At 46.0% G+C, this 19,917-nt stretch overlaps 1 protein-coding gene across 1 annotated transcript in view; it reads left to right on the top strand.

Annotated features, from left to right (window-relative positions):
• The window catches only part of LOC147693524 (extracellular calcium-sensing receptor-like), a 32,396-nt gene extending 12,782 nt beyond the window's left edge, over nt 1-19,614 (top strand). The window contains exon 4 of the mRNA XM_086936041.1: nt 19,381-19,614. Within this exon, the coding sequence (XP_086792167.1) occupies nt 19,381-19,614 (234 nt within the window). The remainder of the gene's footprint in view (nt 1-19,380) is intronic.
• The last annotated feature ends 303 nt before the right edge of the window (nt 19,615-19,917 follow it).

The raw sequence follows: 19,917 nt of genomic DNA on the forward strand, positions 1-19,917 counted from the left end.
GGCGCACCAGGTCTATGATTGAGCGCACATTTGACATTGTAAAGTTGGGCTTCCGGTGCCTTCACAAGAGTAGCAGAGCCTTGCAGTATACACCTAAGACTGTCAGTAAAATACTGGCAACATGTGCCATGCTCCACAACATTGCCTGAAGGGGTGGGTTGCCCATGGATGTGTATGAATCAGATTCTGAAGATGATGACTCAGAATCACCTGCCTTACAGCAAAGGGAGGGAAGCTCTGCAGCAGAGGGGAGAAAGTGCAGGGACTAGATAGCAAACAATTATTTAGCAAGGTACATCAAAAGCAATGACAAACTACCCTCTACAAAAGACAATACAAATATGCTTTCAACTATTAATCTTTAGCTTTATTGTGTAAGCTTGCACAAACAAAATTTGGACAACCTGTCTATCTCAAAACGCATAACAGAACTATAGAATAAATGTCATGTGATTACAGCACCATCAAATTAGCAAATAAAATGGGCCACAGACTGTCATTTTAGTGGACACAAGTCACTTCCTGCCTCTACATCCATCATTGGTGGAGCTGTCAGTTGGAATTCCAGCCTGGCGACTGCTGCTTTTCCACAGCATTGGTGTGTCCGCAGCGGACATACTGCTGTGGCTGGAAACCCCGCTATCTGCACCCTCTGTTGCTTTCCCACTAGAAAACATGTTAGTTTGCATTGTCTCCACTGCTTCTGCGATTTGATGCAGACCTCATGCCACATCACCACTGTAGTGACCCATCTCCACCTGAAGTCCCAGGGTGCGTTTAGTGTGTTGGTTGGTTGCCTGTGCTAGCCTCCCAATTTCCTGGGTCAGAGCGTCTATTCTGTGTCCCCTGCTGCGCTCCAAACGTTCTTGCTGCCCTCTCTCCTCAGTCAGTTCCTTGTACTGCTAGCCCCTGTAAGGGCATCACATTTTTGCTCTATGCGGCCCTGGTTCTCAACCCTCTGTTGGGCAATGTTCGTAAATCCCTGGCTCAGCTTTAGGTTCATCGGCCTGACTTGTTTCTTTTGCAGGCGCTGAAACCTGTGCATCGTCTTTTCCAGTCCACCAAACACCACCTGATTTCGTGCTCTAGCAGGTAGGGGGTGACGGGAGGGACTTACTTGCATCCGCCTTCCTGACTGCTGGGTTGGATGCACCAACCAGACCCTGGTGGCAGGAGTACGTCATGATGGTTCTGGCGGCTGTGATGCTGTTGTTACACTAGCATGAGCCTGGGTTGAGGTAGATGCATCAGTAGGTGGGACTTCAGGACAAATAGGCCAACTTGATGGTCCCCCTTCCTGCCCTTCCTCCATCTAGACCTAATCCAGGATTTCCTCAGTGTCATTTGCACTTTGCTCTCCTCTCAAATGTACCTATGTGTCAAAAATGTGAAGAGAAAATAAAATATGTGAGTCACTATCTCAGTGGTGTTGTAATGTTCTTCAGTTCTTGTCAGTCTGTATCTATACTGTTCATGTCACTGACTACATTTGCCAAAATGCACAACTTGTTCCGTGTAGATGGACTATTTGGGTGTGGATATGTTGCATGAACGCAGAGAGCAGGCTTTGGGGTAAACTGTAAATATCCTACACATTTCACACTTACCAGAGTTTGTTGGAGGCGGTGATGTATCAAGGGTCCCAAATCCAACCTCTGCCTCCCTCTCCTGGGTCCTCTCCACCATTGCGTCTGCTGCAGATGGTACCAATATGTTGGATGGCCCTCCTCCTGTCCCTTGGACTTCTAGCAGACGTGCTGCCACCCTCTACTTGGCCCTGGAGCGCAGGTTGTACCATTTTTTTTAAAGTCGTCCAGGGACCTGTGTGCCACACCAGGGGCATTGATGGGCTGCTGCATCTCTAGCCATATCTTGCGTTTGTCTTCTTCCGGTACTGTGTGTGATGCCCTTCCAAACAGTTACTCATTGGTATTGCAGCATTCCTTAATTATGATATAAATTTCCTGTTCAGAAAATTTCAGCTTCCGCAGACACTCGTTTCCTGCCTTGTCACTGGCCTTGCTGCTCATGTTTTTTTCCAGGGAGCCTGTCTGCATTGTTGACCTATGCTGCTACACCTAACCATGTGCTTGCATTTTGGATCAGGAGTCTATAGCACTTCCTGTTTCCGCTCTCCCAGGGTGTGTTTCTACCTTATTTTTAATCGTGGTCGCAATTTGTGTGCACTATATGGGTTTTCTGATGATTTCGCTATTTGCGCACACTAAAGGTCTTTTTCACCCGCGGATGATATTGCGAGCGTTTACTGACTCACAAATAGCCGCTACACTAAATTGCAATGAGTCATTAGCAACTCTCAAGCCTGGTACCTGTTTGGTACGTAGGATTCATTTTGAAAGTAGCTATTTGAGAGTCGCCAAACTGTGCAATTTGCAACTCACAATTGTGGAAGGTCGTACATCTGGCCCTAAGTTCCTTAAGTTAATTTTTAAATTTGCCAGAACATTATGCTGATGAACAGGAATTAACATAATTAATGATACTGTTGAGGACTCTGTGACAGACGTTAGGCAATTAATGTTAAAGTGATCATAAAAACAAAAGCTGTATATTATGTTTGCCTTATGAAGGAGTTCTTTTATTGCTTCCCCTTCTGGATTTATGAATAAAGTGTAGCCAAGAAGTAAAAATAGTTCCCAATAAATCGTCATAAAACCGGCAATCAAGCAAACATAAATGCAAATTTAAATCCACCATAAGTATAGTGGAAAAATATGAGTTAACAGAATTCCTAAATGCAACTAACATAATAGCTAATTAATGAATAATGCCAGGGTTATATTGGTTGAAATTATCAATATAGGTATTCACAATAGCCATCCCTGCACAGCAAGAGCAGAGAACACAGTATCTAGCGCTGAGGGTTGGCTCCTCATCCCTCTTGCACCAAATGTAACAAGGGATGTGCAGTCCTCTCCCACCCAGGCAAGCAGCAAAGTGACTGGCCAGCCCGCGCAGTGGGAACAGAGAAAATGGTAGATGGCCCTGAGGGTTGATTCTACCTATTCCTCCTTCCTCTTCCACCAAATAGAGCCTGGATGGTGTAGTCCACTCTGTCCCAGGAAAGCACCAAAGTCACAGGTCAGCCCCCCAGTGACATTAATATATATACCCCTCCTAAGATCTTTGTGACAAAATAGAACCCTTTCCTCAATAATAAATATTGTAAAATGCAGGCAAATTTTGCAACATTTAACTCTACATATCACGTATAGGATGTGATACTTTAAAGACAAGACTATCAGAATTTAATCACAGATCCACTAATGAGATGAAAAGCCTTCTTACACTGGCCATATCCAGTTTTCCTTTGACCATTATCCACCTTATGTCACAGCCTCAACTTCTGACTTTCTCGCTAGCCCTATAACTTAGCTATGCAACCCATTGCTGGCCATGACCACCATGCCTTTTGCTGGCGACATGCCTCAATTACTGCTCTTCTCGAAGAAACCTCCAGTAGACTAGGAAACATTAGCCAACTATGCTATGGCAGGGCTTTATTTGAGCCAGTGGTCGCCTGAGGGGGCCACGGCAGCCATTTATGGGGCCGGTGTTAGAACTTGGGGTCTCCAGTTGGCAATGGTATGCACCTTTGTCAAAATAGGGACCCTTGCGTCTAAGCCATGGAAGGGGGATTACACTACTGGATAACCCCTGCTCACGCCCTTGGTAGCTGGGCTTGAGCAGGCAGGCTTATCTCAGAGGCAGTGTGTTAAGCATTCGTGAACACCTGCAGTAATGTAGTGAAAATACTGGGATGTATAAAAATAAGTATTCTTTATATAGTCTTATCACAATACCACAAACGACAAAAATCCCCTATAAAGTAATCACGATTAATACTTCACGATGGTAGAAGTAATAAAAAAATAGGCTCTTCAATTCAAATAGTCTCTAGCAACAGATAACCCCAACAGGAGTTATCACATCAATGAAGCAAAAGTGTTCTCAAGTTACAGCACAGACTGCGATGTGCGCAGTGTCGGGCCCTTAGTCAAAAATAGACCCCCACAGAACAGTACCTGAGGAAAGTAAACAAAGATCGTTCACAGCGTCGGGTGATGCAATATCGTTGGCTCGTTGCATCTTTGGTTCCTTGCTTCGGGGAAAATCGATGCGTTGTTGTCCTGGGTGCTTGTGCAGGCAGGGGAGGCGTCGGTCCTGACAGGAGAGGAGTTGACGTTGCGGTGGCGCCAGCACCACAGTTCCTTACGATGTCGCTAGGTCGATGAATTCTTAGTTACCTTTATATATATATATATATATATATATATGCATATTCGGCGGATGCATTTCGGCGTTATCTGCCTTCCTATATATATATATAAACACATGTTTTTAATTTAATTAAAACATTTAGGGCCAGATGTAGGTAGGCAAATACCAGTTGGTAACGGCCGATTTCAGCCGTTACCGACCAGTAATTGGTTTTTGAGATGTAGGGGGCCCGAATTTTACCAAATCTGTAAATTTACCGATTCAGTAAATTTACTGATTTGGTAAAATACCGACTCGGTATATTTACCGAATCGGTAATTCCAGATGTAGGTGGCACTTAAAATAGTGCCATATGCCCTTAAGAATTCGTTATTTACCATGAAATACTATCTCATGGTAAATAACGAATTCCTGTGTACATGCACATCTGTGCATTTACACCTGTGCCATGTGGCACACATACATGCCCTAAGGGCAGGTATGTGTGTCACATTGCACAAAAGCCTTGTAAATGTGGTAATTTTACCGAATCGGTATTTACCGATTCAGTAATTGACATTGATTCCTATGAGCCTCAAGACCCATTGGAATCAATGGCAATTACCGAATCGGTAAATACCGATTCGGTAATTACCGAATCTTACCGATTCGGTAATTGATTCAGTAAATATACCTACATCCCAATTGCCAGTTCTTAAATACCGAATCAGTATGATTCGGTATTTAAGAATCGGTAATCAGGGATTACCTACATCTGGACCTTATTCTTTTAAATTGCATTATTTATATTATTTTTATTTATTATTTTATTTTATTACCCTTTACACCCTAAAAACTACTCCCACCCTGCTCCCTTTAAATACCCCTGCACCCCATAATCATAACCCACCCTTACTCCTTAAAATACCTGTTGGACTTAGATTACCCAAGTCTACATACGGTAGCTTGGCACAGTAGTGGCTACAGCTAACTCAAGGCGTTGGTTAAGTAGTTACAAGTCTCACTCACAGTAACTCAGTGATGAACCACTAAAATAAAGACACAACACCACTGTTTGGAAAAATACCGTTACCTTTTATAAAAATAATATGTCTCTTTGGATTCAAATCATACAGGATACAACATCAATTTCTTTCAGGAGTAAACATTACACTTTTGCTTTGAGAAATTACTTTTCACTCTTCCTGCTGTGGAAAAAGGGCAGTAAACCACATTCTTTTGTCAAAGATTCAGTAATGAATAAAGGTAACTCTTTGGATAATTAAGAGAATCTCATTAGTTTCACACTATGCAGGGTTACTTTACATTAATACACAATGTCAACAATACTTCACCAATAAAACCTGCCAATTCATGGGTTATTTTATCACATTCAGGGCTATGCTCTCTATCCCCTTATCTACTATATCACAGTATGAATTTTAAGAGAGCTAAAATGGTCAGGGCACCTTGTTTGATGTTAGAACTGATAATGTATCTTTTAACTTTTACACCCTAGTGCCCAGCACTTTCTTTCCACACCCCCACTCTCCTTACTGTCTTGGTGGCAGGTACGCCACAGTCCACAGGCCTTTAGATGGCACCCGCCTCCTGGGCTTCCCCAACCAGCTGCTTTCCTGTTGCTGGCGTGGGGGGAAACCTTGTCGACTTTCTCAGCCCAAGCGCGCTTCTACTTGTCAGCGCTGGACTAGGGGCCTCGTTTCAGCTCAGCGCGATGATTCACTCTGATCAAGCAGGACGCTAGGGGTTGGCCGGTCAGTCTTCCTCTCAAGCGCTGGCTTCCCAGATAGCGCTCGAGCACGGGGGGAATGAATGTGGCTGATGCGGCGCTCCGGGAATCCTTCCGGCGCCTCCTCAGCCAAGCCGGCAGTCGCGCTGAATCTCCGGGCATGCGTGGAAGCGCTCGCTCTTCTTCCGCCTCTGCGCGCCTGCTCTCAGGAAGGACGCTGTTCTCCACGGAGACGCTGCTCTGTTTCTTCTGGGCCTGCCCGATCCTAGGCCCCTCCTGCCTCCACAGAAGCGTTTACACGCCGGTCATGCGCGGAAGCGCCTACCTCCTCGATTGAAGGTGGCCGGTGCCCCCGGGGTCCCGTCGCCGATCGGAGCAGCGCCGCTGCTTCTCCTCAGACACTTCTCACTCCGGCCTCACAGGAAGGATGTGCCCACACGGCGCCCTCGCTCCTCAGGTCGTCAGGGTGCCACAGACACCCGCCTTCACTCCAGCTGCTCCACAACACCGGTAAGCACAGCGCTGGGTATGGGCAGTCAGGAATACCCTCAGTTAAGGGTGTCCTGAGAGGATTCACTGGGGCTCCAAGATAGAAGGGTCTTCTTCCTCAAGTAGCTTAAGATTCTTCTCAGCAATTGTTGTTTTGAGAGAGGGATCGGTCAAGGGTTGAAGGGGGAACAATCCTCTGAAGAAACTGTCAGCCTCAGAGACAAACTAGCTGCTCTCAGTGTGTCCACCTCCTCTCACCACTGCCTCACTCCTCTACTCTGGGGTCAGCACAAAATGGCTGCTGGTCACTGGCCTTATATAGGTTGGCCTGAGACCTGCAGAAGTCTCTAGTTGATTCCAGAAAGTTCCCTAATGTTATCCTATAGACCTGTCCTCCAGTAGTGTCCGTTATGGCAGTTGGTGGACACCATTTTAGGTCTCTGGAGATCCCTAGATTTTCAAGGGGGTGACTAGGCCTCACAAGTTATGAGGGAAAAATGGCGTCATCGCCAAGGAACACCTAGCCCCCTGACAGCATTAAAAATTCCTGATGGACACATGTAAAAATAAAAATAGAAACTCTGGGAGGCTAAGGGGGACAAAAATAAATCATAATGGTTAGAGTCTCCCCAGAAGCAGACAGGTCTAACAATACCCCAACGCCCTTAAACACTAACCCATCTTAACCCTATAAATATACCCTGTACGCCAAAACCCAAACCTATCCCTAAACCCTAAAAATACCCCTGTACCCCAAAACCCAAACCTAGCCCTGAACCCTATAAATGCCCCTGTACCTCAAAACCCAAACCTACCCCATAACTCTAAAAACACCCCTGTACCCCAAAACCCAAACCTAGCCCTGAACCCTAAAAATACCCCTGTACCCCAAAAGGATAAGTTACTTACCTGTAATCCTAGTTCTCTTCCAGGGGTATCCTCATCAAAGTCATAAGCACTGAATATTCCCGCCCATGTGCGGGACCCCGGAAACAATATAAAAATATATATGTATAAAACACATATATCTCGCTCCACATATATGTATGTACATATATCATTTTTCTCACATCAATGCAGCCCCAAAACTGAGGCTAAACAATGCAAACACATATACATGAACTGCAATTAGTAAGGAATCAAAAAACACATTAGGTCAAAAAACCCTTGAACTTTGTGTTTTAAAGAGTCAAACCACTCATAAATCCTGAAAATTGCTTATAAATAGACATTGTTAGCCCTCAGGCTGCATTGCAAAACAATATCATAGAAAATGAAACCATTTTCACAATAACTGGCACCGTGCCTTTAAGGCAGCCATGACCCCAGGCTTCCCATCATGCCTCAGGGGTGACAGTTAGGTCAGTTGTTCTTTGCATAACCCTGAAGACAGGGCTCAACCACAAGATTGAAACAGTACCAAATCTCATTTACCTGGGAAGGCGGGTGGGTTGCTTATGACTTTGATGAGGATACCCCTGGAAAAGAACTAGGATTACAGGTAAGTAACTTATCCTTCTCTTCCAGGGGATCCTCATCAATAGTCATAAGCACTGAATAGAATAGCAAGCCCATCAACCACCTGCAGGTAAATGAGAAGTACATGACCCAACCAAATCATAACAGCCAAAAAAACTTCAGCTGTTAAACAGATTCCTCAGGGAGGCTTGGCCCACCTGGGTATCTGCTCTCGTGTCAGAATCTAGACAGTAATGTCTGGTAAATGTATGGACAGACCTCCAGGTCGCCGCTTTACAAATCTCAGACATGGGCACATCCTGCAGGTAAGCCGCCGTGGCTGCTCTACCTCTAGTAGAATGCGCCTTAGGGGAACCCCCTAAAGTCTTCTGCGCCAATTGGTAAGCAAGCTTGATACACGAAACAATCCACCTGGAGATAGAACGTTTCGAGGCTGCATGACCAGCTCTGATCGATCCGTAGTTAACAAACAATTGATCAGAATGTCGAATAGACTTGGACCTGTCCAGATAGAACTTTAAAACCCTTTTCAGGTCCAAAGAGTGTAACGCCCTCTCAGCTGGAGTAGAGGGATTAGGAAAGAAAGTGGGTAAAGAGATAGACTGATTGACATGAAAATCTGATACCACTTTAGGCAGGAAAGAAGGATGCGTTCTAAGCACCACTCTGTTCAAATGAAAGACTGTATACGGTTCTTTAGTACATAGGGCCTGAATTTCGCTCACCCTATGGGCTGACGTAATCGCTATCAAAAAAGCCGCTTTCCAGGAAATATGCTGTAAAGAAGCTTTATGAATAGGCTCAAAAGGCGAACCCATCAATTTTGATAGGACTAGGTTCAGCTCCCAAGGCGAAGCAGGAGGCCGTACAGGAGGGTACACCTTCTTTAGACCCTGCAGGAAATCTTTTACTGCAGGAAGCTGAAAAAAAGAAGTTTGTGAAGGTGATCGCCTATAAGCTGTAATAGCGGCTAAATGCACCTTAATGGAGTTAAACTTCAAACCTGCTTTAGTCAGGTACAACAAGTATGGGAGAACTGCTTCTTCCTGACTTTTTACCGGATTGTGACCATTCTGCATGCACCACATATAGAATCTCTTCCACTTGCATGCATAAGAATGTCTCGTGGAAGGACGTCGTGCTTCTTTCAGAAAGTACATGCAGTCCTGTGGCAGCCCTAGATGGCCGTACTGAATGACCTCAGGAGCCATGCTACCAAGTTCAGTGACGGAAGGTTGGGATGGTGAATCCTCCCGTTCATCTTCGACAACAGGTCCTGCCTGCATGGAAGCCTCTTGTGAGGAGACACTGATAGGTGAAGTAGGTCTGTGTACTACCATTGTCTCAGCCAGTCGGGGGCAATCAGGATCATCGTTGTGCACGAGTGGTTCAGCTTGCTCACCACCTTCGGGATCAGCGGAAGGGGTGGAAAGGCGTACACAAACTGCCCTGACCAGTCTATTAAAAGAGCATTCCCTCTCGTTCCTGGTCGATGGAACCTGGAGGCGAAGCTTGGGCATTTGGTGTTTTCGTCGTCCGCGAAGAGATCTATTGAAGGACGACCCCAAGACTGGAAAATGTCGTCTAGCACTTCGTCGTTGAGAACCCAGTCTTCTCTGTCTTCGAAGTGCCGACTTAGTGCGTCCGCCCTCACGTTCTGCTCTCCTGGGAGGTGGACTGCCGGAACAGACATCTTGCGAGCTAGAAGCCAATGCCAGATGCGCTGAGCTTCCAGTGACAGAGTCCTTGAGCGTGTTCCTCCCTGCTTGTTCAAATAGTACATCGTGGTGGTGTTGTCCGTCTGTACTAGAACCATTTTCTCTTGAAGCGAGGGAAGGAACGCTTTGAGAGCCAGGTGAACCGCTCTCAATTCCAGCAAGTTGATATGATAAGTGCTTTCCTTGGGAGACCACAGACCCTGCACTTGTAGGGGTCCCATGTGCGCTCCCCATCCTTGTAATGATGCATCTGTGATGATCGTTTGTGTTGGAGGAGGTTGATGGAAGAGAACTCCCACCTGCATGTTCTGTCTCTTTGTCCACCACTGGAGGGAAGATTGAGCTACCTCCGACAAAGCGATCCGATCGTCCCATCGATCTGAGTGTTGGTCCCATTTGTCCTCCAGATCCTGCTGAAGAGGACGCATCCAAAGTCTGGCGTTCGGTACTAGGAAGATGCAGGAAGCCATCGACCCCAAGAGTGAGGCTATCTTCCGCACTTTCTGGGACCTGTGGAGAAGAACTTGCTGGCACTTGAGGGCTATCGAAAACTGTCTCTCCTCCGAAGGAAACACTTTTCCTACTTCGGAGTCTAGCAGAGCTCCTAGGAAGTGGATCTTCTGAGTGGGCTGTGAGACAGACTTGCTGTAGTTGACGTGTAGACCTGGACGCTGACAAAGTTCTATGCATGTCTGGAATTGATTCCTTACATTGCCTGGAGTTGGACCTTTCAACAGTCAATCGTCTAAGTATGGGTATACGAAGACTCCCCTACGGCGTAGAGCTGCCGCCACAACTGCGACACACTTGGTGAACACCCTGGGAGCCGACTTCAACCCAAATGGAAGGACTTTGAACTGGTAGTGAGAGGTCCCCACCCGGAATCGAAGGAATCTCCTGTGATGTTGCCGTATTGGTATATGGAAGTACGCATCTTGAAGGTCCATCGAACACATCCAATCCCCCTGCCTGAGATGTGGATATATCTGGTGAAGCTCCAACATGCGAAACTTTTCTTTTCGGACATGCAGATTGAGTGTTCACAAGTCCAGAATGGGCCTGTATTCTTCCTTTTGGCCCTTTTTTCTGACCAGAAAATACCTCGAGTACACTCCTTTCCCCCTTTGGGACACCAGAACTCTCTCGATGGCTTCTTTTTCGAGGAGTGTAGCTACTTCTGCCTTTAACCTTTGTAGCTGGTGGCTTGATGTTGACATCGGGGAAACGTGTGGAGGTAGACGATGGAAACGAAGACAGTACCCATTCTGCAGCGTAGACAACACCCATTGATCTTTTGTAATGGCCTGCCACTCTGTCCATGCTTCCCCCCACTGGAGTGGGTAACGGCGCTGGGGGAAGTGAAGACTCATTGCTTCTGCTGAGCTTTATTGAAGTTGTTGCCTTGGCGCTGATTTCCATTTCCCTTGGAATTGCCCTTGCCTTTGTACTGTGCCTTTTGCTGGCCCTGCTGGTTCTGGCCTTTCTGCCATTGAGGGGTTTGAACCCTCTGCTTCGAATAACCTTTGTTGTTCGAACGGCATTTCTTCTTGAATTCCTTTTTCTTCTCGAGTCCCACCGCTTTGAGGGTGTCCAACTCGGTCTTCATCGGCTGCATCTCCTCATCCACACTTGCTCCAAAAAGAGATGTGCCTGAAAAAGGAAGGTTTAGGATTCTTGCTTGAGCCTCTGGTTTTAATGCTGTGAGGCGTAACCAAGATGTTCTCCTTGCTGTAACTCCGTGCACATAGCCATGCGCAGCCAGCGTTGCCCCATCTGCTGCCGATCCTATAATCTGATTGGAGACTTGACTGCCCTCCATCAGAACCTCCTCAAAGTCCTTTCTATCTTCCTCAGGAAGTTTTGCGGTAAATCTCTGAAGTGAGTCCCACAGAGACCTGTCATACCTGCCGAGCAGGGCTTCTGCGTTGGAGACCTTTAGGAAAGAGGCTGAGGTGTTACACACCCTTCTCCCCCATGAGTCTTGCACCTTGCTATCCTTATCCAGAGGTACCGTGGATGAGGAAGCCACCGAATTGGATTTCCTTGCCGCCGTAATGATCACTGAATCTGGCGGGGGATCAGCTTTGAGGAACAGAGGATCCTCTTCCGGAGGACGATACTTTTTGAGAATCCTCGCTGGAACGGACATCACCATTGCCGGAGTGAGGAAGACTTCATTCACATGTTCCATTATACCCGGAACCAACGGCAACAACGGTTTGGGTGCTGATCTATGTTGCAGGGTTTCGAATATGACAGTCGTCTTGACTTGTGGAGCTGTCATCGGTACTCCCAGCTTCAGGGCTCCCCTGCCTAAGATATCTTGGAACGAGAAAATATCCTCAGTTGGAGACACTCTTGAGCGTGGACTGTTTGTAAGAGTCGGGGAGTACTCCCTGTGAGATCGCGTTCTCGACGAACTTGAAGAACTACGTGTCCTCCTGGACCTAGATCTTCTGCTAGAACGCGTCTCGGAACGAGGTCGCTCTTTGTGACAAGAATGTCTCTTACTTGAGTGCCTAGAACGAGACCGTTCCCTGCGGGGAAGAGGTTGGTCTCGATATCGCTTTAGGCGATCTGCCGTCTCCTTGTCCTTTGCCCAGTGGTGAAGAGGTCTATTCCACCTTGGGGAAAGATGAACAGAAGGAGACTTGTGGACGGGATCCTTCGCAGGTGTACGTGACCGTGGAGGTTGATCCGTTCGATCCTGTTGCGATCTTGCAGGGGATTTGGACCTCCCCCTCTTAGATGCGCCGCTCTGTCCATCCGAGGATCTGCCACTCCGAGATGATGAGGAAGATGAGGAAAGACTCACCAGAGATCCAGAGGAAGACCTCGACCGAGATCTTTCTTCTGCGACCCTCCGTCTCTTGGCAGGAGGATCCTGCACTGGAGATTGTTCCACCTCCGCAGCCGATGCTGAACCTGGAGAACCCAACTGTGGCTCTAGGACGTGAGTCTGGTCCAATAAGTCACTTTCCTTGTCCCGAACCACCTCCTTTGATTTTGCAGGAGAAATGTTCTTTGTCTGCGAAGAACTTCGCTCCCTGGATCTTTGCTGATCCCTCGACGGTGGTTGTATCGACGCCGAGCGCCGAGCAGGTAGGCGCTCCCTCGACGTCGACCGTGATTTCTCTAACGTCGACCTCGGGTGGCGATGACTGTCCTTCGACGTTGAAGGCTGCCTGCTCGACTTCGATGGAGGCTGTTTCGACGCCGATCGCCGTTGACTCGACGGCGACTGGGCGTGCCTCGACTCCAAATGCCGCTCCGACGTCGAACGCTCTTGTCCAGGCGTCGACATTGGCTGCATCGACGTCGACCAATGATGTGTCGACAGAGGCTCCCTCGACGCCGAACGACCATGACTAGCCGTCGACGGAGGATGTTTCGACGTCGAACGCCGATGGACCGATGTCGACGGAGAATGCCTCGACGTCACAGCATGACGATGCTGTTTCGACGTCATATGGCTCGCCGTCGAGCTCTTCCGCTTCGACGGCGACCTGTCCCTCGACGCTGACTGAAGCGGAGGTACCTTCGATGTAGACGCTGAAGACATCTTCTTCGTCGCCGTCGACTGCTTCTCCAACGCCGATCCCGACGTCGAATGTGAACCAGTCGGGGCTTCTCTCGATGTCGACCGCGCCTTCCGACTTTTCTGCTTCTTGGGAGATCTTCCTCTCTCAGAAAGCCCATAAACTCTAATCCTCTCCCGATCTTTAAGAGTCCTGGAAGTTAAAACCTGGCAGTGTTCACAGGTTTTAGAGGAATGAGAGTCTGGTAGGCACAGGATACAGACTGAATGAGTGTCAGTCTTGGCCTTCTTCCTTCCACATGAAGGACACTTGTCAAAGAGAGAAGGCATCTTTGACAGGAAAAATACCTTTTTTAAGTCTAAAAATTGTTTAAGCAGCACTCTATGTCTAAAAGACGTTGAGTGAAGCCAAAAATTCTAGTTAAAGTTGAATATTTTTTGACAGAAAGTCAAAAAGAAAAGGAGCTGTTTCACCAGGGTCCTGACTGAAGGAGCCAGAAAGACCAACTGACCTAACTGTCACCCCTGAGGCATGATGGGAAGCCTGGGGTCATGGCTGCCTTAAAGGCACGGTGCCAGTTATTGTGAAAATGGTTTCATTTTCTATGATATTGTTTTGCAATGCAGCCTGAGGGCTAACAATGTCTATTTATAAGCAATTTTCAGGATTTATGAGTGGTTTGACTCATTAAAACACAAAGTTCAAGGGTTTTTTGACCTAATGTGTTTTTTGATTCCTTACTAATTGCAGTTCATGTATATGTGTTTGCATTGTTTAGCCTCAGTTTTGGGGCTGCATTGATGTGAGAAAAATGATATATGTACATACATATATGTGGAGCGAGATATATGTGTTTTATACATATATATTTTTATATTGTTTACGGGGTCCCGCACATGGGCGGGAATATTCAGTGCTTATGACTATTGATGAGGATCCCCTGGAAGAGAACCGAAACCTACCCCTGAACCCTAAAATACCCATGTACCCCAAAACCCAAACCTAGCCCTGAACCCTAAAAATACCCCTGTACCCCAAAACCCAAACCTACCTCTGAACCCTTAAATACCCCTGTACCCCAAAACCCAAACCTAGCCCTGAATCCTAAAAATAACCCTGTACCCCAAAACCCAGACCTACCCTTGAACCCTAAAATACCCCTGTACCCCAAAACCCAAACCTAGCCCTGAACCCTAAAAAATACCTCTGTACCCCAAAACCCAAACCTAGCCCTGAGTTATGGTATGCGGAAAGAAAGTTGCGGAATAATGGGTGTTTACCCTCCCCCGGTAAGTACATTGCTGGCACAGCGGCCCACATCTCCAGCAACGTACTCATATTTTTTCCCCATCCATTTGAAAAATGCACAGGTCTCTCTCATTGATGGCCAGCACCGACATACACTTTTAGACACACCTCCAGCCACAAGTTCTAGAATTGCCAACTTTAGAGCTGGGGAGCTACGTTCGAATCTCGGCATCAGCTCAACATCCTGTGATTCCAGGCAAATCGCTTTGTCTCCCCGTGCCTACCACACATGAATGTGTTCTTCTGTAATGTAAATTGTGCTCTTGCCATGTTGTCGAGTTCGCGCTATATAATATTGCAAGGAAAAATAAAGTAGGGAAACTCGAGTTCACACACTACTGAACGCGCACTCTTAAGTGCATCAGCAGTAAGCATGGGCGAATTTTGTGAATTCGCGATCCGCGAATTTGCGGATTTGCGAATTCACGATCCGCAAAATTCGTGAATTTGTGGATTTTTGTTTTTTTGCGTGTTCGCAGGGTTTTTTGCGTGTTCGCGGGGCTTTTTGCGTCTTCGCGAGCCGCTTGCATAGCGAAGTTACCCATGCAGTCGTTTATGGGAGAGGGAGAGAGAGATAGATAGATAGATAGAAAGAGAGAGAAAGAGAGGGAAAGAGAGAGGGAGAGAGAGAACGAGAGAAAGAAAGAGAGTCCGGATCTCTGAAGGGCCATATTCCTGAGTTGCCCCTACAGAACATACAGCTTTTTATTTTTAGCAAAATGCATATGAAAATTGTGCTATAAAGGTCTCTTTTAGTTTAACCCCTTCTGACAACTCAAAATGGGTGTATTTGCCATCCTCTCCCTTCTTCCTGTTTTTTATATCTGTAAGTGCTTCCTGATGAGGTTTAATTCCTTGGACAGGTGCCTCGTTGCCTACTTGTAACTATTCTCTGACCCTGCTTCGAGGGTCAGAGAAGGGTCAGAGAATAGTTGCAAGGAGGCAACGAGGCGCCAGGAAGCAATTAGCAGCAAGTGTCCAAGTTGAAGTTAATTTGTTTGTAACCCTTTTGTAAAAGGTTACAAAGAAATTAGGTTCAACTTTTTCACCTGCTGCTGTAACCCTTGCTTGGCTGAAAATTCGTCCCAGCTGATTCGCGGATTTTACCGCGATTTCGCGAGATTCGCGGATCGCGAAATCGCGGAAAATCCGCAAATTGGCCCGCGAAACGGATTTTACGCCCACCCTTATTCAGCAGTGCACTGTGAATCGGAGCGTTTCACAGGCCTGTCACAGATAAGTGTCAATGACAAGTCATACTTTATTCGATTATTAAAATCAAATTAAAAACAATTTAAAAAACAATTCATTGTCATATTTGTACATAGAGTATAGATAAAACATCCCCACATACAAAAGACTGCGTTTTTTGGTCTTAATACGCATAGCAGCGACCAAAAAGCTTGCGACCCCAAAGATTACCCTGGTTCTACTCAACAGTTGTAAATAGAGGAGTGCAGGCCGGACTTGTGTAAAGCCCGCTTCTCTCAGGATGGGAACCAGGAACTGTTTTCTACTGTCCTCAAAATGGCCACAAAACATAATAAAGTGCATGAGTGACTGTTCCGAAAAGTTATCACAGCTGCAGGGGATGGTCAAGTCTGATTTCCCCCATACAGGATAGTGCCCAAGGAGTACTGAATGATGTTAAATCTGAATCTTACAAGGAGATGGCGATGGAACGGTCGGGTAACAATTTTCAAGTAGGGTTCTATTGAAGGAGTGGTCAGAAGCATATAGTTGGCTCTGACGCTCGGTTTTAGAACCTCCACTGCCTCCCGTTCCTGCTCAGCTAGACCCAGAAAGTTATCCTTAATCCATTTTACATCGCCCTTCTGTAACAAGTTGGGGAAAGTGTATAGGTCAGGCCTGCCCAGTTTGCTCAGAGTGTCCTTGATATATGATAACCAAGGAATTTAGTTTACTTTGTCCAGTGCCATGCAGTCTTTAAGAATAGTGTGATTCAAAGTAATTTCGGTGTTGAGCCAGGTTTTAGCCCAGCAGATCAGTGGCGCCGGTTGTAACTGGTCGGTAATGTAACCAAGACCCAGCTCAGAATGCACTGAAAGTACTGGGGTCGATTGGGGGACCGCTAGCAGGTATCTAAGGAATTTGTTCTCTACTATCTGGAGTTTACCTTGAGGTAAGAATCCCCACAAGGAAGCGCCGTACATTGCTATTGGGAGGCATTTAGACTTGTATACTGTCAACAGAGCCTCTATAGGGCGCGAACCCAAACGTTTTGCAAAGCTCAATAATGCTGAAGTTGATCTGGTGACAGCAATGCCTTTCGCATTTAATTGGGGACTTCAGGTACCCCTTTCGTCAAAAATGATGCCCAAGAAAGCGAAGACCGGGAAACTGGAGACCCCCTCTCCATTGCAAGAAAACCTTTTTATCTTGGCAGCTTTTGGCCGTTTCCCCGCCACCATCACGTGCGATTTTTTATTATTTACCTGTAGGTCTAAAGAAAGCATGAATTCCCCAAAAGCATCTAGGAGTCTCTGCAGCCCTACCCCTGTGCAGGCCAATGGTGCTGCGTCATCCGCGTAAAGGAGTACTGGTACTGCAGAGTCCCCTACACGTGGGATGTCTGGTGTGGTCCCCTCCAAAGAATTTTCAAGTGAGTTTATATATAAGGTGAATAGGAGGGGCGCCAAGATGCAACCCTGCCTAACACCTCGTTTGGATCTAAAAAACCTGATGCTTCCACCCTTCTTATTAGTTCTAATAGAGGCTAGTAGGTTTTGGTGCAAGACCGCTAAGAAGTTCACCAAGGAAGGGTCTATCCCTATGCTAGTCAGGATGGCCCACAGCTTAGCGCGATTGACCAGATCGAAGGCCGATGACAGGTCCATGAAGGCCATAAATAGCAGGCCCTCCTTGGCCTGGGTGTATTTACTAATTATCATATGGAGATTAAGGCATTAAGATTAAGGCATTGGTCAAGAGTGCCTTTTTCTCCCTGAACCCATATTGTAGTTCTGAGAGGACCCCCCTCTCCTTCAGATGTTCTCCAAGTCTCTGCAAGATGACTCTGCCCAAGATCTTAACGGCGGAGTCAATCAGCGAGATCGGCCTGTAGCAGGCGGGGTCACTACTCAAACCTTTTTTAAATACGGGTATTATTGTAGAGGTGGACCATGACAAAGGGAACCCAGATGTAACTGTGGAATTAAAAACACTTGTGAGAATCTTTGACCAGAAATCTAAAGGAGTCCTATATAGATCTGCAGGTACACCATCTGGGCCCGGTGCCTTGTTTTACGTCATCTCCTCTATGGCCCTTTGAACCTCGGCCTCATTAAAAAACAAAGGGGGAACTGAGTGCATATATACGAGACCCATCTCTAGTGTGTTCTCCTCCTCACTGTTGTATATATTACTAAAATGGCCAACCCATTTCTCGTCAGGGACAGAATCTATGACCAAGTTGTCTATACCTGAGAAATAGGGATGGTTGATCACTGCCCAAAATTTTGAACTGTATCTAAAAACATCTGTTGACATGAGTTTTTCCCAGGCTTCACTTTTAATGGACTTTTTACGGTTGGCAATAGCAAGTTTGTAATATCTCTTAGTAAAGCCACGAGCTCCCGGTTTCTAGGTATTTGTTTTAGTGCGTACACTAGTTCTTTGTCGGCTTTTGAGCAAATCTCATCAAACCACCTTGGTTGGTTTGCACCTTCCCACTTCTTATTGCACTTTAGGTCATGGCTAACTTGTGTGCAGATGCTGACAAAGGAATTAATAATCTCTTTACCGTCCGCCATGCTATTTAAACATACCGCCATGTCTGCTTGTACCTTGATCACAAGATCCTGCATGAAAGTACCTGGGACCACCTTGGCCCAGTTTAGTCTCCTACCCTGGTCCTTGGGAATAAGATTATCAATGCAGCCTACCAGTCACTCCTTCTGTCTAACTGTTTCCCCCCCAAGAATCAAAGACAATACCAGGGGATTATGGTCGCTAAATGCTGAGACTACAACTTCATAGGAGGAGACCACATTAACTATACCGGCTGAAACAAAAATGAAATCAATCACTGTGTCCGCCTCTCTGCCTGTGAATGTCGGGGCCCTGTCCTCCCCCCAGGCCCCATCTAACTCAAACAAATTCATATTAGCAAGTACGTCTTCCAGCACTTCCCCTTGTGGGGAATGTTCAAAGTGAGTGGAAATAGAACCAGGGGGACTTGTTTGGTGTTTTGCAAGACAATCCCATCCACATGGATGTATGTTGAAATCTCCCATTAAAATAACTTCGAATAAAGCATTAAGTGTTGACTTGTATTCGTCTAAGAAGGATGCCAAGGAGCTTAAATGTAGGTTCTGCGTGTCCTTCTCGGGGGCATTATAAAAGTTCACCATTAAAATTGTTAAATGCTTGGGACGAGCCCACTCTATACACAAGATGTTAACTGAGGTTGTCTCCAGCTGTCACAGATAGGAAATGCTATCAAAACGAAATCCTACAAAACAATATACTACTGGCCGGCAGCAATTCAACGTCGGGACGGGCTGCTAGTTGGTTATATTTTGGTAGGGCGGCAATCAGTTTATGTGATTTTCATCGGCACCAAACTGATGAGTTTCCCGCATCATGGTTACATTGCACATTCTATCTCAAAATACAATAGCGGATTGGTAAGAACCAAAATGATATCTGTTAGTGAGGCATGTGTTATATTGCACAATAACTGCACTGTGCTTTGACCATGAAGTCCTTGGTTGCCATTGAAGTTTCTTAATGTCCCTGTGGGAGCATTTACTTTTGCCCCGGAGACTCCAGTGCATGTTTTTTTGTATCTCATGATCTCTTTGTCTTCTGTTACCTGTACTTTAAAAAACATCAATTTATCATTAATCCTTAGGTCCTTCAGCATTTAAGAAATGTTCATTTTGCTACAACTTTTGGAGATGAGATTTTCTTTGATGAAAATGGGGATCCTCCTGCTGTCTTTGATATTCTGAATTGGCAAATGTTTTCCAATGGGTCCTACAAATATGTGAAAGTGGGCACATTTGATAATCGAGCACCACAGGGACATGAATTTACAATCAACACTGAGGCCATCCTTTGGAACACCAATGATTCAGAGGTATGAATAGTGCATTATGCTCCAGACCTTGTAATGAGTTTAAAAGTTGAGTGCCTGGTTGTATTTCAATGATGGTGACTAAGTAGAGCCATTGGGTCAATTTTTCAGAGTGAGGTACAGGTAAGTGGTGTTAGATGATGAAAACATACAGGTTTTAAGGAAGCCATGTGCTAATAAATAAGCAACCATTGCAAATGAGCAACCACATTTAAATTGTTGTTTTTAACATTGCTTTTTGCAAACATTGTTTCCAATAATGCATAATGAAGTTTACAATATAGTACATACAGTAAACTAAAATAGTTGATT

The sequence above is a fragment of the Lissotriton vulgaris genome, chromosome 8, assembly GCF_964263255.1.
Source record: "Lissotriton vulgaris chromosome 8, aLisVul1.2, whole genome shotgun sequence".
Lineage (NCBI taxonomy): Eukaryota > Metazoa > Chordata > Amphibia > Caudata > Salamandridae > Lissotriton > Lissotriton vulgaris.